Below are 27238 nucleotides of genomic sequence, written 5' to 3' on the forward strand. Positions count from 1 at the left end.
CGGTAATTAACTTGAACCAAAAAGACGCCTTCGCCTTGACTGTCTGCTACACTCATAAGCTCATGGATGGCTGGAAAAATGTATGTTGCATCACTGTTGTCACTACGTGTTGAAAACATGGAAACATACACTTTAAAGTTTGCAGTGTTTTTAAAACGAATTTTAAAATTAATTATATTGGCACCAGTAGATATTTTGTCGATCCAAATATACAAAAAGACATTAGGCACTATATCATTTTCTGAAAAAGTATTATCAATTAATTGGATCGGGAAGGCTCCGTGCTGTTGAGGTATGTTTGTGTTAACATAGGTAGTTTGCGTATTATCATCGAAATAAAAATTTAATAGACTTAACCGGTTTTGTTTGTGAAGTCGTTTGTTCTGCAAAGAGGATTCTTGAAGAAGAAGTGTGTTCATATTACTCTCACTGAGCAATTGATGATCATCGATTAATTGTTTAACATCGACTGTTAAATCAAATATAATATCTTCGTTGACATTCGACACGATACGTGCCAGTTGATTCCTCACAGTTTCGGTTAAGTTGACTTTAATGACTTCACTAATCTTAGTTTTTAAAGATTCTGAATTGAACACTTGATCTGAGAAAGCCAACATAGATTTATTCAAAAACAAGTTATAAAACGTATCAAGATTTTTACTAACAATGTATCTTTTCAAATAATCGTATAACAAGTACAAAGTCAATGGTTGATTCGGAATTTCTTTCTGAAGTGTAACCAACCTCTTGTCAACTAAGGCTTCAATTCTTTGCTTCACGGTGTCAGAGAGAGTAGCCATCGCTGCCTGCGGTGCTGCTGCTAAAGCAATCCGTCGTCTATTTCACTAACGTCTGCGTCCTGTTCTGCAATTAAGGGTTCGCGATGTAACAAACGATTCTGATACACAGCCACTAACGTAACGCTTATGGCTACGAAGACCATTAACAATATCAAAATCGACGAATCGTTCATCGTTATTATAATTATTCTTTTAACTAGATTGAAAAATTATTACACCGTCCTTCTGTATCTTGACAGAAGAACTGGCAAGTAATCACACGTCTGTTAAATAGCTAATTATGTTTAACACACCTAAGTCTCAGCGCTCACGACTCGGTCCGCATTCCTTACGTCATAATATCCATAACAAGGCATACGCTGATACACCCAATGATCGCCTCTACTCCATGGGAGAATGCTACTACACATTGCTGAATTGCACAGACATGCGTAAGTTTTTTAACTTTTTTTTTTTTTGTTATTGATATGATTTTTTTTTTATTTAGCTTGTTGATTTTTTTAAAGATTTTAATTTTCTTAACCTTTTTTTTTCTTTCATTTCAGTCGATGCAGGTTCCAAAGAAGGTCTTAAAACATCCATGAAATCAGCACTGAATATAGAATGGCAAAAATGCAAGTCCGCAACTGTCAACCAAGGTGATAGTATCATGAACTTCTGTCATACTGTGAATAACTTACTTAAAAGTTTTGATTTGCAAAATTGTGATTTTCGAAATCTGATCCTGAATACGTTCATACGCGAAGATTTCATCCCAGTTCACCGGTTTAATCAGACGATTTGTGAGATGACCTTTGAAACTTTGAAGTCTATTAATATCGATTTACAATTTTGTCAACTGCACGACATCCCAGACAACGTAAAGAACAAACGCCAAATGGCAGACATCGAAAGATCGAACACCTGCAGCAAATGTCAAATGTCATTGAGTGTTATCCGCGCCAAGGAGTGGCTGACCCGAAACATGGACGTCCCCAATCCTAAATTACGATCGCTCTTCATCCAACATTGTCGCGGTTTAGATTCGCGACAAGTTATTTTTTTATATTATTTGCTATAGGGAAGCTGCTGACGCGTTTTCCTAGTTCGTCACGTGACCTAGGCGCGGGGCGGGTCACGATGACTCAGCCTGTTCGTTGCCTAGGCGACGAGCGTAGTGATGCCAAGGCGTGCATTTTCGTTGCGGGTCGCCCGCTGTGTTTTACCTGCGCTTACGCACTTTCAGGAGTCGCCACTCCACTCTGAAGGTGCGTAGTAGTGTGTGCATTACTGCAGCTAGTTACGCCTCTGTTGATGAGGAAGTCTTGTATTGTCTTTGTGCTTCCCGCCATGGGGGCTGTTGCCGCCCGTGGCCTGTGTTGCTAGCCCGCGATTGTTGCTTTCCTCTACGTGTCTGTACGTAGCTTGCTCCGCTGTTTATATTGCGGTGCCATGCACTTGCAAGTTATAGCTGCGCGTCAGGAAAGTGTAACGATATCTGCCTATGGCAGTATTGCTCAGAGTGCTGTCAGCACCTCTGTTGTATTTTTACGCGCCAGCAGCGTTTTGCATCTCGGCCGGGCGAGTTGGGGACCGTCAGGTCACTCGCCGCGGCTCGGGACTTTTTTTCTCCCCCTGACCGCCGTCTGGTGAGGTCACGGGGCGACGTTCCTCGACGCTCGCCTCCTCTTGGCACCACGCGGTTTTCCTCCTGCTGGAGTGTGGGGATCCTGGGCTTCGCCACTTCGGGATACAGCCCACACCGGGTCTCAGTTTGGGTGTGTCGAGTCCGCGGCGGCCTCTTTCTGAAAGCCGCATCTACCGCCGACATCACGCGCCTGATGAGAGGACCCACGGCAGGAAGGACAAGCTGCAGCCACCTCGAGCAAGGCTGTGCAACGAGCCTCTACTCTTCTCCCTCCGCACCAAGTTAAGTAGCTAGTTGTTAGTGTAGCCAGGGCAGGTTAGTCTTGTGCGAGCACGAGTAACGCTAGGCTCAGCTGATTGTGTATGTGAGATTTGTCTGTGTTTTCTTTGTGTGTAATAAAGTTAGTGCATAGTTGTACACGAGCTTTATTAGTAAACCTTTTGCCTGTGCGTATGTGCCTTCCAGCCCCATAAGGAGAGTAAATAAGAACCCCACGGGAGATTTGAGCAGGTAAGTCGTGTTAGTACCCCTAGTCAGGGTGTGTACACCGTTGTCTCCTGGCGAGCCGTGGGAATCAACCCTTGTCGGCTAGCTACCGCCTTGTGAACACACACCTGTTATTAATCCATTATTTTACCCCGTGACAATTGGCGCCCGAAACAGAGACTCCTTCTGGCTGGTAAGTGTGTGCACTTGGCTAGGTGTGTCTGTGTTTAAGGTCACAGCTTAGTATAACTGTGTTAGTGAGACTTATTAGCTAGCAGAGTGTTAGTTTTTACCTCTGACTAGTTTTGTGTGTTGTCCTTAGGTATAGGTTCTGTTTTAGTGCCAGCTTTTGTTCTGTTCCTATTGCCCCGAGTGCCAGTGAGCATAGGGTTTGATATTAGGACAGATTATCTTCTCCCACTGCTACCGTGACTTTATCCGCAGGTATCGCGCTCCCTGAAGACAGCAGGTACCCTGTGCTTCGCCGGCAGAGTGTGGGCATAAGTCCTGTGTCTGCGAGTCGCGCCTGACGGAGGCTCGGTGGGGTTTGCTGTGCCGTTCCAGTAGCCGTGCCTGGGCTCCACTTTCTTGTCTCCTCGTCGCCGTTCCTTGTGTGGGACGACCACGTGGCTCTTGTGGTCGGCGACGTGAGAAGGGACCAGCTCGACGAGACGCCATCTGCATTTTTACCGGGTGTGTGCGTTCTCTTTTTGTTGAGATTTGTGCATAAGCTAGTTTAGCCAGATTAGTTCACCTCTGCCTGCACCTAGCTACTCAGGTTTGTGTAGGGTTCTAGAAGGCTCTAGTTTTGCCAGTTAGTCACCCCTAGCCTGGGTTTTAGTTAGCTCAGGACTGTGCAGGGTGCAGCGGTCTAGTTAGGGCCAGTTTCTCTCTCCAGCCTGTGTAGTGAGTTCAGGTTATTTAGGGGGAGTGTGTTCTAGATAATTCTAGATTTTTGGGCTGTTCAGTCACCTTATTCTGCCAGAGTTAGTGCAGGGCAAGCCAGGCAGGATGTTTGTTACTCGTGAGCCTTCTACCGAGTATTGGTTTCAGCTGGGTGAGCGCCTTGAGCTGACGGGGCAAGACCTCGTCGCGTGGGTTCGCGAGGAGCTGCTGCGGGAGGCCTACTTCGAGGAGTTGGAGAGGAAAGACCGCGAGGCTGAGCTCTCCCACGAGCGAGAGATGCAAGAGGCTCAGCGCGCCCACGAGAGGGCCATGAAGGAGTCTGGAAGGCTCCAACGCCTCGCCCTCGCACGTCTCGCCTGCCCCTGGTTCGACACCAGCGACCTGGACACGCAGGTAACCGAGCCCCAGCCCTCCCCTGAGGTTGTCAGCACTGTGCCGTGTGACCCTGCTCGGCAGGCAGTAGCTGGGGAGGACCACGACCAAGGAGAGTGCCTGCAGGAGGAGGCTTTGCCTCTCTCCCCGGCGATCCTGACGGTGCAGGAATGCACGGTGGTCCCGGTAGACGACGCAGACGCGCAGCCGCCTTGCGTCTCGAGTACGGTTGCTGGTGCCAGAGCAGAGGAAGAGGGGAATCTCGAGCCCTCTGCGCTGCTGACGGTGTCACAGGAGGAAGCGCTGGAGCTGAAGGTTAGTGACGCGGGGCAGCTGGTCACCGCCTCTCCCTCGCCCGTTTCGGTTCCTACTGCCTCGCGCAAGAAGCCTCCTGACATAGACGTCAAGGCCTCGCTAGGTTGCGCCTCAGCACCTCCTGACGCGGGGCAGCTGCCTCCTGATTCTCCCTCGCTCGCCTCGGAATCCACGGCCACGCGCAAGAAGCCTCCTGACATCAATGTCAAGGCTTCGCTGGGTTGCGCCGCAGCACCTCCCGGAAAACAAGGCCACCGCACAGCCAAGCTGTCTCGCCTTCGCCGTGGTCTAGGTAAGAGTGACTGTTCAGTGTTGTGTGAGGGTTCCGGGCGACGCCGCCGCAGAAGGAGGCGTGTCACCCGAGGGCTTAGAGGTCGCGCCCTTGCCAGGCGCCCTTGGAAAGCCCGCCCTCCGAGTTCCTTCTGGCGTGCAGCCAGACCTGCAAGTGTAGGTAGGCCGTCGTGTGTAGGTCGTCGCCGTGATTCTGTGAAACAAGTAGACACACTTCACTACACAGTGCCACACCACACTAAATATGGACATGTGTCCCTAGTCTTGTCTCGGGCCTCTCTGCAGCTTCAGGAGTTTTCTCCATGCTTGTAGTAAAAGGCTGGAGTTTTTACACTCATCAAGCTGAAGGGAGCCACCCGATGACGTACACCTTGTGCTTGTGTAACTAGGTTTAGCTAGGGGTTAGTTCAAATTGTATATGTACGCTACGAGTAGCGCCCATGATAAAATTTCATTTGCATGGGCGAATGTCGCGGTTTAGATTCGCGACAAGTTATTTTTTTATATTATTTGCTATAGGGAAGCTGCTGACGCGTTTTCCTAGTTCGTCACGTGACCTAGGCGCGGGGCGGGTCACGATGACTCAGCCTGTTCGTTGCCTAGGCGACGAGCGTAGTGATGCCAAGGCGTGCATTTTCGTTGCGGGTCGCCCGCTGTGTTTTACCTGCGCTTACGCACTTTCAGGAGTCGCCACTCCACTCTGCAGGTGCGTAGTAGTGTGTGCATTACTGCAGCTAGTTACGCCTCTGTTGATGAGGAAGTCTTGTATTGTCTTTGTGCTTCCCGCCATGGGGGCTGTTGCCGCCCGTGGCCTGTGTTGCTAGCCCGCGATTGTTGCTTTCCTCTACGTGTCTGTACGTAGCTTGCTCCGCTGTTTATATTGCGGTGCCATGCACTTGCAAGTTATAGCTGCGCGTCAGGAAAGTGTAACGATATCTGCCTATGGCAGTATTGCTCAGAGTGCTGTCAGCACCTCTGTTGTATTTTTCCGCGCCAGCAGCGTTTTGCATCTCGGCCGGGCGAGTTGGGGACCGTCAGGTCACTCGCCGCGGCTCGGGACTTTTTTTCTCCCCCTGACCGCCGTCTGGTGAGGTCACGGGGCGACGTTCCTCGACTCTCGCCTCCTCTTGGCACCACGCGGTTTTCCTCCTGCTGGAGTGTGGGGATCCTGGGCTTCGCCACTTCGGGATACAGCCCACACCGGGTCTCAGTTTGGGTGTGTCGAGCCCGCGGCGGCCTCTTTCTGAAAGCCGCATCTACCGCCGACATCACGCGCCTGATGAGAGGACCCACGGCAGGAAGGACAAGCTGCAGCCACCTCGAGCAAGGCTGTGCAACGAGCCTCTACTCTTCTCCCTCCGCACCAAGTTAAGTAGCTAGTTGTTAGTGTAGCCAGGGCAGGTTAGTCTTGTGCGAGCACGAGTAACGCTAGGCTCAGCTGATTGTGTATGTGAGATTTGTCTGTGTTTTCTTTGTGTGTAATAAAGTTAGTGCATAGTTGTACACGAGCTTTATTAGTAAACCTTTTGCCTGTGCGTATGTGCCTTCCAGCCCCATAAGGAGAGTAAATAAGAACCCCACGGGAGATTTGAGCAGGTAAGTCGTGTTAGTACCCCTAGTCAGGGTGTGTACACCGTTGTCTCCTGGCGTGCCGCGGGAATCAACCCTTGTCGGCTAGCTACCGCCTTGTGAACACACACCTGTTATTAATCCATTATTTTACCCCGTGACAAACATGCCTTTACTGAAAATTGGAACCTAAATCAAGAGACTATCCATGCGGCTATGCAGAAAGGAGTCAATGTTGTCATTCAAGAAGTTTTTTGTTCCATCATCAATTTCATGAAATACATGTCCATGATAAGCGAGTCTTCCTCCATGCTCCTGAAAAAGCCATGTCAGACAGTAAGAGGGAAAAACCAACAACAACAATTATTCTCCAAAGTGTTACATGAAGCGTTGTTACACTCGTACAATCTGGACATGCCCGTCAATGATTCAAAAAGTACGATTCCGTGATAACAATCTTCATGTAGTTCTAAATACTACAAAGACAATAGAAGTAACATAAACCAGTAAACAAATAACAATTAAAAATGCCAAGATAGAATAAACGCTGACTCCAGCCTTTAATTCTTCTTTGACATAGACAGTCCTGTTGATGGTAATAACATTCAGTTCAGATTCAATCCTTTCGGATGAAATAGGTACAATGTTAACATACATATGCCAGTTAAAAAAGAAATTAATAACAGTAGAATGATTGTAGACATTAACACAGATGAGATTGGTGATGCGGTCACGACTCAACACACGTGAAACTTGTTGAAGTGTGTTGTAATTGTGTGTGTCATACAAAGGATAAAACATTAAAGATGAATTCATGAATTTCATGTGACGTTCAGCGTTTGTAATGTACCAGTTAGAATACATCGGTGGAGCGGTCAGATTTTTAATACATCTCCTGTCAAAATTGTCAAATTCTTGAACATCGTACACGATTTTGGAATCGGCTCTTATATTTGCAGAATAATAAAAAAAAATGAAGCGTTTGTATTCAGGTCTAAAAATTGATTTTTGAAATCTTCCGATAAATGGTTCAATTCAATTCTCAAACTAAATTCATGTTCCAATAAGAGACTAAATACTCCTTTGACACAACGACAATCCTTTTCAACTTCTTTATCAACGGTGAACCATGCGAGTGTATAATCACGAACATTGTCCTCATTGGTAAGTCGAACTGTAATAGTCATTGTATTTCTGGAGCCTTTCCAAAATAAGTCATCGGGTTCGGTTAAAATGATTGTGACGAAGAGAGAGCGACCTAAGATTAGCTGTATGGTGGTATTTGGCATTTATTTAGAGTGCTGAAGCTATCTCCAGAGGGCTTTTCAGAATTAAAGACACTGGCGAGATTTGGCAACTTCCGATCACATGCACAGCAACAACAGGGGTATTTCCATTACCAAGCGAGAGAGAAAAAGAAAGCGAACCATGAATAACCCTATAGCGATATTTGGCAGCTAAAAAGAACTCTGAAGCTCTATCTCCGGATGGCTTTTCAGAATTAAAGACATCGGTGAGAATTGGCAACCATAAGGGATTTCCATCGAACCTTCTAGAAGAAGTGAACGAGCTAGAGGTATGAATAATTGTATGGCGACATTCGGCAGTCGTTTTTAACTCTGAAGCTACCTCCGGAGGGCTTTTCAGAATCAAAGTGACCGGTGCAATTCGGCACGAAACTTCTCGAATCCACGTCACATCCGTCACGAACCTCATTATCGAGAGAATAGCGACACGGCGACGTTCGGCAACTCTGAAGTTATCTCCGGAGGGCTTTTCAGAATTAAAGTGCAGATCAATTGTAAATTATGCATTACATGTAGCGTGTCCACACTGAGATCTTTCAAATCAACTGCAAGAACTAAAAGTTAACTCGAACTACAACTACAAGTCACGGACACACTGACATTTAATTTACTTAATTGGAGTGTTAACGAATCGGAAGCTTCGAAAGACAAAGACACACATTCACCTCACTTAAGGTTAGACAACATTCAGTACGAACAAAATTCAGAATTGGAAGCTTCGCAAGACAAAGACACACATTCACCTCACTTAAGGTTAGACAACATTCAGTACGAACTAAATTCAGAATTGGAAGCTTCGCAAGACAAAGACACACATTCACCTCAATCAAGGTTAGACCACATTTAGTAAGAATTAAATTCAGAATCGGAAGCATCGGAAGATAAAAACACACATTCACCTCACACAAGGTTAGATTACATTTAGTACGAACTAAATTCAGAATTGGAAGCTTCGCAAGACAAAGACACATATTCACCTCAATCAAGGTTAGACCACATTTAGTACGAACTAAATAAGATGCATCCAATTCTTAACTTGAGTGTTGACAGAATCGGAAGCTCCGGAAGACTAAAACACACATTCACCTCGGTTAAGGTTAGATGACATTTAAATGTCGTCTAAACTCTATTAAGGTGAATGTGTGTTTTTCTCTTGAGATGCATCCAATTCTTAACTTCAGTGTTAACAGAATCGGAAGCTCCGGAAGACTAAAACACATTCACCTCGGTTAAGGTTAGATGACATTGAAATGTCGTCTAAACTCTATTAAGGTGAATGTGTGTTTTTCTCTTGAGATGCATCCAATTCTTAACTTGAGTGTTAACAGAATCGGAAGCTCCGGAAGACTAAAACACATTTACCTCGGTTAAGGTTAGATGACATTGAAATGTCGAGGTCATCTAAACTCTTTCGAGGTGAATGTGTGTTCTTGTCTTTCGGATCGTCCGATTCTGATAGTACACAATACTGTTTTTGTCTTTCATAGCGTCCGATTCTGATAGTATATATATATATATATATATATATATATATATATATATATATATATATATATATATATATATATATATATATATATATATATATATATATATATATATATATAAAGTAAATGTGTGTTTGAGAACGTCCGATTCCTAAAATTAAGAGATGTGGGGGTTGGAGGGTCAGCGGGGGTGTACAGGCTATGGGGGGTTTTTGACGACGACCTCCCCAGCGTTACCAGCGACGGTTCTAAGTCACCTTAGTAGCGCATCTAGCGTGTAGCGAAGTGCTTTAAGCAATATTGGATGACGAGCGCGATCGATTTTCCCTCCCGAATGGTCCAAATCGTCGACCGTCGTGACCGAAACCCATCCGTAAAAATAGTTCAGTCACCCCTACGCTCGGCCTTTCTTCGATAGTGTTATTCTAGACGTCGGAGATAGTTTCACTTCTTTGGAAGGATTCAACAAGTGTTTGAAATGGGTAGGGAACAACTCTACAAAGAGAAGAAGAAAAACGAACTGACGAAATGAATAAAAAATGAAAAAACGACGATGATGAAGAAAACGAGAGGAAGTTAAGGGAAGTGCAGAAGATAGACAAACCCAAGATCATGATCAATGCCTGTATATTGGACAAGGCGTTAAGTAGTGATTCTTTGAAGAAGCTATTGATAGACTTGTTTTCATCCCCATACTTTGATAAAGATGTGTTAGTGCTTCATTGGTCCATGGATTTAATAAGGAACTCAGTGTTAGTAGATTGTCTGAGAAAATGCGACATATTATGTTGGTGGAACCATCAGATTGCCTCTAACGAGAGACTGAACAAGCAAAACCTACAAAGTCCCCGCTACGCTTTATTACTGCAACCCATGTGTCCTCTGACTGGTAGCTCGTATTTACAATGTGGCGGAAAACCATCTGGAGCCAATTACCTTGACCTGCTTAATCGTAGTCAAGGAGGATTGTACATCATGTCCAACATCAAAGGAATCCCAATCGATCCACTACTTGTCCTGGATGTTGTTGGTAGTAGACATATTCGTCAATATTTATCTTTGAGGAAAAAGGAAGGTCTTTGAATCCATCTAAAGCACTCACGACAGTATTTAAAAAAACAGGAGGTGTTTTTTCAACGATCTTCATGTACCTGTTGACATGATCTACTTTGACATCAACATCTAGCCTTATTAAAAACAAAAGAAACAATATCATCAAACCAAAGAGAAACACCAGACTCAAAGCTCGTCGTTCAGAAAGAACATGTGTCTCTTTAAAATCACCGTAGGTGAAGGGTGTTGTTCCGTCCCGTGTCCTGTCCATTTGATCTCAAAGAGATATTTGATCAAAGATAACGTCGGATCTTCAATACGTACATCCCATCCATCCCGTCGCAGATACTGTATTCTTCCGCCACTGCAACAACTGACTCATCTTGGCTGAACTTTTCATCGCAGTTCAGCATCATCAAACATAACAACAAACAATAAATAATCTAAACATGAAATGAATTAAATAATTTAACCTATCTCACTATAAAACTGTATGTCGTCTAAATTATATCGAGATGAATGTAAAGCAATTGCTCTTCTAATATATTATGTACAACTTCTGAATGTCGTTCATACTCTATTGAGGTGAATGTGTGTTTTTTTCATTCCGAGCGTCCGATTCTGTCTATTCGTATTATGTACAACTTCTGAATGTCGTTCATACTCTATTGAGGTGAGCGTCCGATTCTGTGTATTCGTAATACACAGTTCGAACTAAAATCGGAAGCTTTAGAAGCGACACATTCACATCAATCAAGGTTAGACTACATTTAGTTTGAACTAAATTCAGAATCGGAAGCTTCAAAGACAAAGACACATTCACCTCAATAGAGTTTAGACTACATTCAGTTCGAACTAAATTCAGAATTGGAAGCATCGGAAGACAAAAACACACATTCACCTCACATAAGGTTAGATTATATTCAGTACGAGCTAAATTCAGAATTGGAAGCTATAACTGTTCAGTAAAAAGATTCTGAACATTGCAAGATTTCAGAATTGGAAGATTTCAGAATTGGAAGCAACACACATTCACCTCAATCAAGGTTAGATTACATTTAGTCCGAACTATATTCAGATTCAGAAAGTCTAACTGTCAAAAGTTATGAAAGACACACATTCACCTCACATAAAGTTAGATTACATTCAGTACGAACTAAATTCAGAATTGGAAGCTATAACTGTTCAGTAAAAAGATTCTGAACATTGGAAGATTTCAGAATTGCAAGCAACACACATTCACCTCGATCAAGGTTAGACTACATTTAGTTCGAACTATATTCAGATTCAGAAAGTCTAACTGTTAAAGTTATGAAAGAGCAATTGCTCTTCTGATATATTATGTACAACTTTTGAATGTCGTTCATACTCTATTGAGGTGAATGTGTGTTTTTTTCTTCCCGAGCGTCTGATTCTGTCTAGTCGTAATACACAGTTCGAACTAAATTCAGAATCTAAACCATCGGAAGACAAAAACACACATTCACCTCACATAAGGTTAGACTACATTCAGTACGAACTAAATTCAGAATTGGAAGCTTCGCAAGACAAAAACACACATTCACCTCACATAAGGTTAAACTACATTCAGTACGAACTAAATTCAGAATTGGAAGCTATAACTGTTCAGTAAAAAGATTCTGAACATTGGAAGATTTCTGAATTGCAAGCAACACACATTCACCTCAATCAAGGTTAGACTACATTTAGTTCGAACTATATTCAGATTCAGAAAGTCTGTCAAAGTTATGAGAGAGCAATTGCTCTTCTGATATATTATGTACAACTTCTGATGTCGTTCATACTCTATTGAGGAACTAAATTCAGAATCTAAACCATCGGAAGACAAAAACATACATTCACCTCACATAAGGTTATACTACATTCAGTACGAACTAAATTCAGAATTGGAAGCTTCGCAAGACAAAAACACACATTCACCTCACATAAGGTTAGACTACATTCAGTACGAACAAAATTCAGAATTGGAAGCTATAACTGTTCAGTAAAAAGATTCTGAACATTGGAAGATTTCAGAATTGCAAGCAACACACATTCACCTCAATCAAGGTTAGACTACATTTGGTTCGAACTATATTCAGATTCAAAAAGTCTAACTGTCAAAGTTATGAAAGAGCAATGGCTCTTCTGAGGAAATTAGCAAAACTATGCAATATTTTCAAGATAGTGTTAATGACATTATCAATGTCATGTATAGTGGAATTGATGTTCGACAATTAATAAATAACGTATTAAGTTTAGTTGGTAATTCTGACCTTAATACAAATGAAATAATACAAACTTTGAATTCACTACTAAATGATGAATCACTACAATCTCGAATTCAAATTATCAGATTATACAACTTGCTCAAGATAAAATACGAATCTTTATTAGATAAAGATAGGTTGAGTCGATATTACAATCTGAAGATAAAATATAATACTATCCTGATTAAACAATTTCTCAACATCATTAATCCTCATCTCAATAATCCAAAAATTAAGAATCAATTGTTTGAAAAATACAAAATTTCTAATCAAAATTGGTTGCTTTATTTCTTGAATCATTTAAATATAAACCAAGAGATGTCAGATGAGAATGATAGTTCTTCTGACAGCATTAATAAATTGATTAAATTATTCGATATTGATATTTCAAAATTTAACTTGAACAAAGAACAACCCATAACCGATCAAGTGTTAAATCTGCAAGTAGTCGCGTCCGATTTGAGTTCAGTCGTTAAAATGTTTAAATTGGGTGCCGAGGTTGATTCCTTTGAAAAAGTATCAATGCAATTATTGAAGATTCTGGTGAACAAAATTTGAAGTATAAGATTGTTAGATGAGGAGTGTTTGGCGTTTTTTACTATGTTTAAAAACGATATGAATGAGCAAATATTCACTACCTACGAACAAAACGCAATTGCACCGTATTTAAAACAATTAGAGGAATACCAAACGGATTTTGACGTTCCATTAGATGTGGCATTGCAGACACTCATTGATGTTGGAGAAAAATATTTTCGATTATGCATTATGGAAAAGGAAAAAAATCATTATGAAAAATTACGGAATGAAAGTTTAGATAGAAAAAAAATAATTTTTGATCAAATGAGTGCCAATTTTGAAGATTTGAAAAATCAACTTGATCAAATAAAAAAGAATCAAGAAGATGTACAAAAAATAAATATAACATCATTAGGTACTAATGTTCAACCACAACTTGTAGGAACTGATAGTCAACCACAAGCACAATCACAATCGCTAGGATCTGATATCAATCTTACAGATCTTAAATCTGGAGATCTTTTCCGGTCGACCGGGACTATTCTTTTCCTGTAGGGGTCGATGAGACTTTCGTTGAATCGTTGCGCCGCATAAATCGGATCAAAGATAGAACCATCTGCCATTCTAAGACAAAATGAAAATCCATAAGGCCGATCGGTGAAACCGAACACCCTATCGACTAAGACGTTTTCTCTAAGTTGCTGTTGTTGTTGCGCGAAAGTAGAGAAGAAGTCTCATCAAAATCATCAAGCTTTTGTTTCTTTTTGTTAACCTGAATTTGCGTCGTAGTAGATTTTCTCTTGTAGAAGTTAGGAGTGTTGTGTTGACTGCTACCAACGCTGCCGCCACCGCTCCCGTTTGCTTCGGCAGGTACGGTGAGTGCATTGTGAAAAACATGAATTTCGTTTTCAAAATTAGCATTGAAACTTTTGGGAAACTCTCGGCTAACTGGCCGGGAGTGACCCGATGAGGTGTTCCCCCCCCTAAAAAGTCCACTTACGGCTCAAACCGGGCGACCGGACCGCCCGATTCTGCATCTGTTAGGGATGAAATGCGTGACGCGAGCGCGCCGATATCGTGAGTTACCACTGAAAGTCAGAATGCGACGCTACCTCCTCCCGATTTGGAGCGTAGGGATAACTGAACTATTTTAACGGATGGGTTTCGGTCACGACGGTCGACGATTTGGACCATTCGGGAGGCAGAATCGGTCGCGCTCGTCACCCTATATGTTCACAGGTGTGCTCAAGGCACTTCGCTACACGCTAGATGCGCTACTAAGGTGACTTAGGACCGTCACTGGTAACGCTGGGGAGGTCGTCGTCAAAAAAACCCCATAGCCCTTACACCCCCGCTTACCCTCCACCCCCCGCATCTCTTAATTTTAAGAATCGGGCATTTTCAAACACATGTTCACCTCACACAAGGTTAGGCGACATTCAGTACGAACTAGATTCAGAATCGGAAGCTTCGAAAGACAAAGACACGCATTCACCTCACACAAGGTTAGAAGACATTCAGTACGAACTAGATTCAGAATCGGAAGCTTCGAAAGACAAAGACACGCATTCACCTCACACAAGGTTAGACGACATTCAGTACGAACTAGATTCAGAATCGAAAGCTTCGGAAGACAAAGACACGCATTCACCTCACACAAGGTTAGAAGACATTCAGTACGAACTAGATTCAGAATTGGAAGCTTCGGAAGACAAAGACACACATTCACCTCACATAAGGTTAGACGACATTCAGTACGAACTAGATTCAGAATTGGAAGCTTCGGAAGACAAAGACACACATTCAACTCTCACAAGGTTAGACGACATTCAGTACGAACGAACTAAATTCAGAATCGGAAGCTTCAGAAGATAAAGACACACATTCAACTCACACAAGGTTAGATGACATTCAGTACGAACTAGATTCAGAATCGGAAGCTTCAGAAGACAAACACACATTCACCTCACACAAGGTTAGACGACATTCAGTACGAACTAGATTCAGAATCGGAAGTTTCGGAAGACAAAGACACACATTCACCTCGATAGAGTTTAGACGACAACACTGATTTGACCAGAGATGCTTGAAATAGTGACGGGTGTTGACTAGAAGATACTGATTGACTTTCTTTGGAGTTGACACTTTCATTGTCGTTGTGTGTATACAAGCCATCGATCAACGCGATATCAGAATGAAGACGGAATATCAAACGCTTTCGCTTCGAGTTCATGACATTCCTTGGGCAATGCACAATGTCTAAAATTTTTAAATGAAAGTAAAACACACCCACGTAATTCTCATCACATACATATACGGCGTTCAGCCTGTTCTTGGCCCATTCCGTGTTGTTAATGTGAGTGTAATTCATAAACTGACGTAATCCGTTTATATTGGTATCGGTTCCACCATCAATTCGAATGTTATAAAGTTGTCTTCCATTTTCCATTTTGTAATGGAGATGATCTCGGGTAAGTGCTCGGATATGTCCAAAAGGTTCTGCTCTGTCACGGGGTAAAATAATGATTTAATAACAAGAGTGTGCTCACAATGCGGTAGCTAGCCGACAAGGGTTGATTCCCGCGGCACGCCAGGAGACAACGGTGTACACACCCTGACTTGGGAGTACTAACACGACTTACCTGCTCAAATCTCCCGTGGGGTTCTTAATTACTCTCCTTATGGGGCTGGAGGGCACATACGCACAGGCAAAAGGGTTACTAATAAAGCTCGTGTACAACTATGCACTAACTTTATTACACACAAAGAAAACACAGACAAATCTCACATACACACTCAGCTGAGCCTAGCGTTACTCGTGCTCGCACAAGACTAACCTGCCCTGGCTACACTAACAACTAGCTACTTAACTTGGTGCGGAGGGAGAAGAGTAGAGGCTCGTTGCACAGCCTTGCTCGAGGTGGCTGCAGCTTGTCCTTCCTGCCGTGGGTCCTCTCATCAGGCGCGTGATGTCGGCGGTAGATGCGGCTTTCAGAAAGAGGCCGCCGCGGACTCGACACACCCAAACTGAGACCCGGTGTGGGCTGTATCCCGAAGTGGCGAAGCCCAGGATCCCCACACTCCAGCAGGAGGAAAACCGCGTGGTGCCAAGAGATAGGCGAGAGTAGAGGAACGTCGCCCCGTGACCTCACCAGACGGCGGTCAGGGGGAGAAGGAAGTCCCGAGCCGCGGCGAGTGACCTGACGGTCCCCAACTCGCCCGGCCGAGATGCAAAACGCTGCTGGCGCGGAAAAATACAAGAGGTGCTGACAGCACTCTGAGCAATACTGCCATAGGCAGATATCGTTACACCTTCCTGACGCGCAGCTATAACTTGCAAGTGCATGGCACCGCAATACAAACAGCGGAGCAAGCTACGTACAGACACGTTGAGGAAAGCAACAATCGCGGGCTAGCAACACAGGCCGCGGGCGGCAACAGCCCCCATGGCTGGAAGCACAAAGACAATAGCCCAACATCCTCACAGCAGAGGCGTACAAGCTGCAGTAATGCACACACTACTAGGCACCTGCAGAGAGTGGAGTGGTGACTCCTGAAAGTGCGTAGGCGCAGGTAAAACACAGCGGGCGACCAGCAACGAAAATGCACGCCATGGCATCACTACGCTCGTCGCCTAGGCAACGAACAGGCTGAGTCATCGTGACCCGCCCCGCGCCTAGGTCACGTGACGAACTAGGAAAACGCGTCAACAGATTCCCTATAGCAAATAATATAAAAATAACTTGTCGCGAATCTAAACCGCGACATTCGCCCATGCAAATGAAATTTTACCATGGGCGCTACTCGTAGCGTACATATACAATTTGAACTAACCCCTAGCTAAACCTAGTTACACAAGCACAAGGTGTACGTAATCGGTGGCTCCTTCAGCTTGATGAGTGTAAAACTCCAGCCTTTACTAACAAGCATGGAGAAAACTCCTGAAGCTGCAGAGACGCCCGAGACAAGGCTAGGGACACATGTCCATATTTAGTGTGGTAGTGTGGAGTGTGGTGTGGCACTGTGTAGTGAAGTGTGTCTACTTGTTTCACAGAATCACGGCGACGACCTACACACGACGGCCTACCTACACTTGCAGGTCTGGCTGCACGCCAGAAGGAACTCGGAGGGCGGGCTTTCCAAGGGCGCTGGCAAGGGCGCGACCTCTAAGCCCTCGGGTGACACGCCTCCTTCTGCGGCGGCGTCGCCCGGAATCCTCACACAACACTGAACAGTCACGCTTACCTAATCCAAGGCGAAGGCGAGACAGCTTGACGGTGAGGTGACCTTGTCTTCCGGGAGGGGCTGCGGCACAACCCAGCGAAGCCTTGACATCGATGTCAGGAGGCGTCTTGCGCGAGGGTGCCGAGGCGGGCGAGGGAGAGGTGGTGGCCAGCTGCCCCGCGTCAGGTGCTGAGGCGGAACCCAGCGAAGCCCTGACGTCAGGAGTCTTCTTGCGCCAGGCAGTGGGAACCGAGGTGGGCGAGGGAGACGCTGTGGCCAGCTGCCCCACGTCACTAACCTTCAGCTCCAGCGCCTCCTCCTGCGGCACCGTCAGCAGCGCCGAGGGCTCGAGCTCCCTCTTTTCCCCTGCTCCAGTGCCGGCAGCAGTACTCGGGACGCAAGGCGGCTGCGCGTCTGCGTCGTCCAGTAAGACCGCCGTGCACTCTTGCACCGTCAGGAGCGCCGGGGAGAGAGGTAAAGCCTTCTCCTTCATGCACTCTCCTTGGTCGTGGTCCTCCCCAGCTACTGCCTGCCGAGCAGGGTCACACGGCACAGTGCTGACAACCTCAGGGGAGGGCTGAGGCTCGGTTACCTGCGTGTCCAGGTCGCTGGTGTCGAACCAGGGGCAGGCGAGACGTGCGAGGGCGAGGCGTTGGAGCCTTCCAGACTCCTTCATGGCCCTCTCGTGGGCGCGCTGAGCCTCTTGCATCTCTCGCTCGTGGGAGAGCTCAGCCTCGCGGTCTTTCCTCTCCAACTCCTCGAAGTAGGGCTCCCGCAGCAGTTCCTCGCGAACCCACGCGACGAGGTCTTGCCCCGTCAGCTCAAGGCGCTCACCCAGCTGAAACCAATACTCGGTAGAAGGCTCACGAGTAACAAACATCCTGCCTGGCTTGCCCTGCACTAACTCTGGCAGAATAAGGTGACTGAACAGCCCAAAAATCTAGAATTATCTAGAACACACTCCCCCTAAATAACCTGAACTCACTACGCAGGCTGGAGAGAGAAAACTGGCCCTAACTAGACCGCTGCACCCTGCACAGTCCTGAGCTAACTAAAACCCAGGCTAGGGGTGACTAACTGGCAAAACTAGAGCCTTCTAGAACCCTACACAAACCTGAGTAGCTAGCTGCAGGCAGAGGTGAACTAATCTGGCTAAACTCGAGCTTATGCCCAAAATCTCAACAAAAAGAGAACGCACACACCCGGTAAAAATGCAGATGGCGTCTCGTCGAGCTGGTCCCTCCTCACGTCGCCGACCACAGGAGCCACGTGGTCGTCCCGCACAAGGAACGGCGACGAGGAGACAAGAAAGTGGAGCCCAGGCACGGCTACTGGAACGGCACAGCAAACCCCACCGAGCCTCCGTCAGGCGCGACTCGCAGACACAGGACTTATGCCCACACTCTGCCGGCGAAGCACAGGGCACCTGCTGTCTTCAGGGAGCGCGATACCTGCGGATAAAGTCACGGTAGCACTGGGAGAAGATAATCTGTCCTAATATCAAACCCTATGCTCACTGGCACTCGGGGCAATAGGAACAGAACAAAAGCTGGCACTAAAACAGAACCTATACCTAAGGACAACACACATAACTAGTCAGAGGTAAAAACTAACACTCTGCTAGCTAATAAGTCTCACTAACAGAGTTCTACTAAGCTGTGACCCTAAACACAGACACACCTAGCCACGTGCACACACTTACCAGCCAGAAGGAGCCCCTGTTCGGGCGCCAATTGTCACGGGGTAAAATAATGATTTAATAACAGGAGTGTGCTCACAAGGCGGTAGCTAGCCGACAAGGGTTGATTCCCGCGGCTCGCCAGGAGACAACGGTGTACACACCCTGACTTGGGAGTACTAACACGACTTACCTGCTCAAATCTCCCGTGGGGTTCTTAATTACTCTCCTTATGGGGCTGGAAGGCACATACGCACAGGCAAAAGGGTTACTAATAAAGCTCGTGTACAACTATGCACTAACTTTATTACACACAAAGAAAAAACAGACAAATCTCACATACACACTCAGCTGAGCCTAGCGTTACTCGTGCTCGCACAAGACTAACCTGCCCTGGCTACACTAACAACTAGCTACTTAACTTGGTGCGGAGGGAGAAGAGTAGAGGCTCGTTGCACAGCCTTGCTCGAGGTGGCTGCAGCTTGTCCTTCCTGCCGTGGGTCCTCTCATCAGGCACACCCAAACTGAGACCCGGTGTGGGCTGTATCCCGAAGTGGCGAAGCCCAGGATCCCCACACTCCAGCAGGAGGAAAACCGCGTGGTGCCAAGAGGAGGCGAGAGTAGAGGAACGTCGCCCCGTGACCTCACCAGACGGCGGTCAGGGGGAGAAGGAAGTCCCGAGCCGCGGCGAGTGACCTGACGGGCCCCAACTCGCCCGGCCGAGATGCAAAACGCTGCTGGCGCGGAAAAATACAACAGAGGGTGCTGACAGCACTCTGAGCAATACTGCCATAGGCAGATATCGTTACACTTTCCTGACGCGCAGCTATAACTTGCAAGTGCATGGCACCGCAATATAAACAGCGGAGCAAGCTACGTACAGACACGTAGAGGGAAGCAACAATCGCGGGCTAGCAAAACAGGTCGCGGGCGGCAACAGCCCCCATGGCGATAAGCACAAAGACAATACAAGACTTCCTCATCAACAGAGGCGTAACTAGCTGCAGTAATGCACACACTACTATGCACCTGCAGAGAGTGGAGTGGTGACTCCTGAAAGTGCGTAAGCGCAGGTAAAACACAGCGGGCGACCCGCAACGAAAATGCACGCCTTGGCATCACTACGCTCGTCGCCTAGGCAACGAACAGGCTGAGTCATCGTGACCCGCCCCGCGCCTAGGTCACGTGACGAACTAGGAAAACGCGTCAACAGTTTCCCTATAGCAAATAATATAAAAATAACTTGTCGCGAATCTAAACCGCGACAAATATCGAGGTGCTTTCATCTGCTCCTCAATATCGAGGTGCTTTCATCTGCTTCTCAATATCGAGGTGCTTTCATCTGCTCCTCAATATCGAGGTGCTTTCATCTGCTCCTGAATATCGATGTGCTTTCATCTGCTCCTCAATATCGAGGTGCTTTCATCTGTTCCTCAATATCGAGGTCCTATTATCTGCTCCTCAATATCGAGGTGCTTTCATCTGCTCCTCAATATCGATGTGTTTTCACCTGCTCCTCAATATCGAGTGGCTTTCATCTGCTCCTCAATATCGATATGCTTTCACCTGCTTCTTAATATCGATTTGCTTCACCTGCTTCTCAATATCGAGGTACTTTCACCTGCTTCTTAATTTAGAGATACTTTCACCTGCCCCTCAATATCGATTTGCTTTCACTTGCTCCTCAATATCGATTTGCTTTCACCTGCTCCTCAACATCGATTTGCTTTCACCTGCTCCTCAACATCGATTTGCTTTCACCTGCTCCTCAATATCGATTTGCTTTCACCTGCCCCTCAACATCGATTTGCTTTCACCTGCTCCTCAACATCGATTTGCTTTCACCTGCTCCTCAACATCGATTTGCTTTCACCTGCTCCTCAACATCGATTTGCTTTCACCTGCTCCTCAATATCGATTTGCTTTCACCTGCTCCTCAATATCGATTTGCTTTCACCTGCTTCTCAATATCGATTTGCTTTCACCTGCTTCTCAATATCGAGGTACTTTCACCTGCTCAATATCGAGGTACTTTCACCTGCTCCTAAATATCGATCTGCTTTCACCTGCTTCTCAATATCGATGTGCTTTCACCTCCTCCTCAATATCGATGTGCTTTCACCTGCTTCTCAATATCGAGGTACTTTCACCTGCTCCTCAATATGAAGGTGCTTTCGTCTGCTGCTCAATAACCAGGTGCTTTCATCTGCTCCTCAATACCGATCTGCTTTCACCTGCTTCTCAATATCGATGTGCTTTCACCTCCTCCTCAATATCGATGTGCTTTCACTTGGTATTCAATATCAAGGTGCTTTTATCTACTCCTCAATATCGAGGTGATTTCGTCTGCTGCTCAATAACCAGGTGCTTTCATCTGCTCCTCAGTATCGAGGTGCTTTCATCTGCTCCTCAATATCAAGGTGCTTTCATCTGCTCATCAATATCGAGGTGCTTTCATCTACTCCACAATATTGAGGTGCTTTCGTCTGCTGCTCAATAACCAGGTGCTTTCATCTGCTAATCAATATCGAGGTACTATTATCTGCTCCTCAATATCGAGGTGCTTTCATCTACTCCACAATATTAAGGTCCTTTCGTCTGCTGCTCAATAACCAGGTGCTTTCATCTGCTCCTCAGTATCGAGGTGCGTTCATCTGCTCCTCAATATCAAGGTGCTTTCATCTTTTCCTCAATATCGAGGTACTTTTATCTGCTCCTCAATATCGAGGTGCTTTCATCTGTTTCTCAATATCGAGGTGCTTTCATTTGCTCCTCAATATCGAGGTGCTTTCATCTGCTCCTCAATATCGAGGTGCTTTCATCTGCTCTTCAATATCAAGGTGCTCTCACCTGCTCCTGAATATCGAGGTGCTATCATCTGCTCCTCAATATCGAGTTGCTTTCATCTGCTCCTCAATATGGAGCGGTTTACATTTGCTTCTCAATATCAAGGTGCTTTCTTCTGTTTCTGAATATCAAGGTGCTTATATCTGTTCATTAATATCGAGGTGTTTTCATCTGCTCCTCAATATCGAGGTGCTTCCATCTATTCCTCAATATCGAGTTGCTTTCTACTGCTCCTCAGTATCGAATTGCTTTGATCTGCTCATCAATATCGAGGTGCTCTCATCTGCTCCTCTATATCAAGGTGCTTTCATCTGCTCCTCAGTATCAAGGTGCTTTCATCTGCTCCTCAATATCGAGGTCCTTTCATCTGCTCCTCAATATCAACGAGCTTTCATCTGCTCCTCAATATCGATGTGCTTTCACCTGCTCCTCAATATCGAAGTGCTTTCATCTGCTCCTCAGTATCAAGGTGCTTTCATCTGCTCCTCAATATCGATGTGCTTTCATCTGCTCCTCAATATCGATGTGCTTTCATCTGCTCCTCAATATCGATGTGCTTTCATCTGCTCCTCAATATCGAGTCTCTTTCATCTGCTCCTTAATATCAAGGTGCTTTCATTTGCTCCTCAATATCGAGTTTCTTTCTTCTGCTCCTCAATATCAAGGTGCTTTCATCTGCTCCTCAATATCGAGTTTCTTTCATCTGCTCCTTAATATCAAGGTGCTTTCATTTGCTAACAATAATAATTATTTTTATTTTTATTTTAACTATTATTATTATTATTATTATTATTATTATTATTATTATTATTATTATTATTATTATTATTATTATTATTATTATTATTATTATTATTATCATTATTTTTATTATTTATATTATTATCAATATTTTTATTATTATTATTATTATTATTATTATTATTATTATTATTATTATTATTATTATTATTATTATTATTATTATTATTATTATTATTATTATTATTATTATTATTATTATTATTATTATTATTATTATTATTATTATTATTATTATTATTATTATTATTATTATTATTATTATTATTATTATTATTATTATTATTATTGCTATTATTATTATTATTATTATTATTATTATTATTATTATTATTATTATTATTATTATTATTATTATTATTATTATTACTATTATTATTATTATTATTATTATTATTATTATTATTATTATTATTATTATTATTATTATTATTATTATTATTATTATTATTATTATTATTATTATTATTATTATTATTATTATTATTATTATTATTATTATTACTATTATTATTATTATTATTATTATTATTATTATTATTATTATTATTATTATTATTATTATTATTATTATTATTATTATTATTATTATTATTATTATTATTATTATTATTATTATTATTATTATTATTATTATTATTATTATTATTATTATTATTATTATTATTATTATTATTGATTAGCAGATGAAAGCACCTGGTTATTGAGCAGCAGACGAAAGCACCTCAATATTGTGGAGTAGATGAAAGCACCTCGATATTGATGAGCAGATGAAAGCACCTTGATATTGAGGAGCAGATGAAAGCACCTCGATACTGAGGAGCAGATGAAAGCACCTGGTTATTGAGCAGCAGACGAAAGCACCTCGATATTGAGGAGTAGATAAAAGCACCCCGATATTGAATACCAAGTGAAAGCACATCGATATTGAGGAGGAGGTGAAAGCACATCGATATTGAGAAGCAGGTGAAAGCAGATCGATATTGAGGAGCAGATGAAAGCACCTGGTTATCGAGCAGCAGACGAAAGCACCTTCATATTGAGGAGCAGGTGAAAGTACCTCGATATTGAGAAGCAGGTGAAAGCACATCGATATTGAGGAGGAGGTGAAAGCACATCGATATTGAGAAGCAGGTGAAAGCAGATCGATATTTAGGAGCAGGTGAAAGTACCTCGATATTGAGCAGGTGAAAGTACCTCGATATTGAGAAGCAGGTGAAAGCAAATCGATATTGAGAAGCAGGTGAAAGCAAATCGATATTGAGGAGCAGGTGAAAGCAAATCGATATTGAGGAGCAGGTGAAAGCAAATCGATGTTGAGGAGCAGGTGAAAGCAAATCGATGTTGAGGAGCAGGTGAAAGCAAATCGATATTGAGGAGCAAGTGAAAGCAAATCGATATTGAGGGGCAGGTGAAAGTATCTCTAAATTAAGAAGCAGGTGAAAGTACCTCGATATTGAGAAGCAGGTGAAGCAAATCGATATTAAGAAGCAGGTGAAAGCATATCGATATTGAGGAGCAGATGAAAGCCACTCGATATTGAGGAGCAGGTGAAAGCACATCGATATTGAGGAGCAGATGAAAGCACCTCGATATTGAGGAGCAGATAATAGGACCTCGATATTGAGGAACAGATGAAAGCACCTCGATATTGAGGAGCAGATGAAAGCACATCGATATTCAGGAGCAGATGAAAGCACCTCGATATTGAGGAGCAGATGAAAGCACCTCGATAGTGAGAAGTAGATGAAAGCACCTCGATATTGAGGAGCAGATGAAAGCACCTCGATATTTGTCGCGGTTTAGATTCGCGACAAGTTATTTTTATATTATTTGCAATAGGGAAACTGTTGACGCGTTTTCCTAGTTCGGCACGTGATGCCTAGGCGACGAGCGTAGTGATGCCAAGGCGTGCATTTTCGTTGCCGGTCGCCCGCTGTGTTTTACCTGCGCTTACGCACTTTCAGGAGTCACCACTCCACTATCTGCAGGTGCATAGTAGTGTGTGCATTACTGCAGCTAGTTACGCCTCTGTTGATGAGGAAGTCTTGTATTGTCTTTGTGCTTCCCGCCATGGGGGCTGTTGCTTCTCGCGGCCTGTTTTGCTAGCCCGCGATTGTTGCTTCCCTCTACGTGTCTGTACGTAGCTTGCTCCGCTGTTTATATTGCGGTGCCATGCACTTGCAAGTTATAGCTGCGCGTCAGGAAAGTGTAACGATATCTGCCTATGGCAGTATTGCTCAGAGTGCTGTCAGCACCCTCTGTTGTATTTTTCCGCGCCAGCAGCGTTTTGCATCTCGGCCGGGCGAGTTGGGGCCCGTCAGGTCACTCGCCGCGGCTCGGGACTTCCTTCTCCCCCTGACCGCCGTCTGGTGAGGTCACGTGGCGACGTTCCTCTACTCTCGCCTCCTCTTGGCACCACGCGGTTTTCCTCCTGCTGGAGTGTGGGGATCCTGGGCTTCGCCACTTCGGGATACAGCCCACACCGGGTCTCAGTTTGGGTGTGTCGAGTCCGCGGCGGCCTCTTCCTGAAAGCCGCATCTACCGCCGACATCACGCGCCTGATGAGAGGACCCACGGCAGGAAGGACAAGCTGCAGCCACCTCGAGCAAGGCTTTGCAACGAGCCTCTACCTTCTCCCTCCGCACCAAGTTAAGTAGCTAGTTGTTAGTGTAGCCAGGGCAGGTTAGTCTTGTGCGAGCACGAGTAACGCTAGGCTCAGCTGAGTGTGTATGTGAGATTTGTCTGTTTTTTCTTTGTGTGTAATAAAGTTAGTGCATAGTTGTACACGAGCTTTATTAGTAACCCTTTTGCCTGTGCGTATGTGCCTTCCAGCCCCATAAGGAGAGTAATTAAGAACCCCACGGGAGATTTGAGCAGGTAAGTCGTGTTAGTACTCCCAAGTCAGGGTGTGTACACCGTTGTCTCCTGGCGAGCTGCGGAATCAACCCTTGTCGGCTAGCTACCGCCTTGTGAGCACACTCCTGTTATTCAATCATTATTTTACCCCGTGACAATTGGCGCCCGAACAGGGGCTCCTTCTGGCTGGTAAGTGTGTGCACGTGGCTAGGTGTGTCTGTGTTTAAGGTCACAGCTTAGTATAACTGTGTTAGTGAGACTTATTAGCTAGCAGAGTGTTAGTTTTTACCTCTGACTAGTTATGTGTGTTGTCCTTAGGTATAGGTTCTGTTTTAGTGCCAGCTTTTGTTCTGTTCCTATTGCCCCGAGTGCCAGTGAGCATAGGGTTTGATATTAGGACAGATTATCTTTCCCCAGTGCTACCGTGACCTTATCCGCAGGTATCGCGCTCCCTGAAGACAGCAGGTGCCCTGTGCTTCGCCGGCAGAGTGTAGGCATAAGTCCTGTGTCTGCGAGTCGCGCCTGACGGAGGCTCGGGTTTGCTGTTTCCAGTAGCCGTGCCTGGGCTCCACTTTCTTGTCTCCTCGTCGCCGTTCCTTGTGCTGGACGACAACGTGGCTCCTGTGGTCGGCAACGTGAGGAGGGACCAGCTCGACGAGACGCCATCTGCATTTTACCGGGTGTGTGCGTTCTCTTTTTGTTGAGAGTTTGGGCATAAGCTCTAGTTTGCCAGATTAGTTCACCTCTAACTGCAGCTAGCTACTCAGGTTTGTGTAGGGTTCTAGAAGGCTCTAGTTTTGCCAGTTAGTCACCCCTAGCCTGGGTTTTAGTTAACTCAGGACTGTGCAGGGTGCAGCGGACTAGTTAGGGCCAGTTTTCTCTCTCCAGCCTGTGTAGTGAGTTCAGGTTATTTAGGGGGGAGTGTGTTCTAGATAATTCTAGATTTTTGGGCTGTTCAGTCACCTTATTCTGCCAGAGTTAGTGCAGGGCAAGCCAGGCAGGATATTTGTTACTCGTGAGCCTTCTACCGAGTATTGGTTTCAGCTGGGTGAGCGCCTTGAGCTGACGGGGCAAGACCTCGTCGCGTGGGTTCGCGAGGAGCTGCTGCGGGAGGCCTACTTCGAGGAGTTGGAGAGGAAAGACCGCGAGGCTGAGCTCTCCCACGAGCGAGAGATGCAAGAGGCTCAGCGCGCCCACGAGAGGGCCATGAAGGAGTCTGGAAGGCTCCAACGCCTCGCCCTCGCACGTCTCGCCTGCCCCTGGTTCGATACCAGCGACCTGGACACGCAGGTAGCCGAGCCCCAGCCCTCCCCTGAGGCTGTCAGCACTGTGCCGTGTGACCCTGCTCGGCAGGCAGTAGCTGGAGAGGACCACGACCAAGGAGAGTGCCTGAAGGAGAAGGCTTTACCTCTCTCCCCGGCGCTCCTGACGGTGCAAGAGTGCACGGCGGTCTTACTGGACGACGCAGACGCGCAGCCGCCTTGCGTCCCGAGTACTGCTGCCGGCACTGGAGCAGGGGAAAAGAGGGAGCTCGAGCCCTCGGCGCTGCTGACGGTGCCACAGGAGGAGGCGCTGGAGCTGAAGGTTAGTGACGTGGGGCAGCTGGCCACAGCGTCTCCCTCGCCCACCTCGGTTCCCACTGCCTGGCGCAAGAAGCCTCCTGACGTCAAGGCTTCGCTGGGTTCCGCCTCAGCACCTGACGCGGGGCAGCTGGCCACCACCTCTCCCTCGCCCGCCTCGGCACCCTCGCGCAAGAAGCCTCCTGACATCGATGTCAAGGCTTCGCTGATTTGCGCCGCAGCCCCTCCTGAAGACAAGGTCACC

General features: G+C 45.3%; 1 protein-coding gene and 1 long non-coding RNA gene across 2 annotated transcripts; one reads left to right on the plus strand and one right to left on the minus strand.

Moving 5' to 3' along the window:
• Positions 1 to 2384: 2384 nt before the first annotated feature.
• LOC126994683 (uncharacterized) lies at positions 2385 to 25422 on the plus strand. Its single transcript, XM_050853984.1, has 2 exons — positions 2385 to 5838; positions 24880 to 25422. Exon 1 carries the CDS (start codon positions 3928 to 3930, stop codon positions 5110 to 5112), a length of 1185 nt encoding a protein of 394 aa, XP_050709941.1. The 5' UTR covers positions 2385 to 3927; the 3' UTR covers positions 5113 to 5838; positions 24880 to 25422.
• On the minus strand, positions 15741 to 19806 carry LOC126994684 (uncharacterized). Its single transcript, XR_007749466.1, has 2 exons — positions 19551 to 19806; positions 15741 to 16152 (listed from the first exon to the last, which is right to left on the minus strand). It is a non-coding gene; the product is annotated as an uncharacterized LOC126994684 (long non-coding RNA).
• Positions 25423 to 27238: the final 1816 nt, after the last annotated feature.

Source organism: Eriocheir sinensis, unplaced genomic scaffold (assembly GCF_024679095.1).
Source record: "Eriocheir sinensis breed Jianghai 21 unplaced genomic scaffold, ASM2467909v1 Scaffold849, whole genome shotgun sequence".
NCBI classification, from domain to species: domain Eukaryota; kingdom Metazoa; phylum Arthropoda; class Malacostraca; order Decapoda; family Varunidae; genus Eriocheir; species Eriocheir sinensis.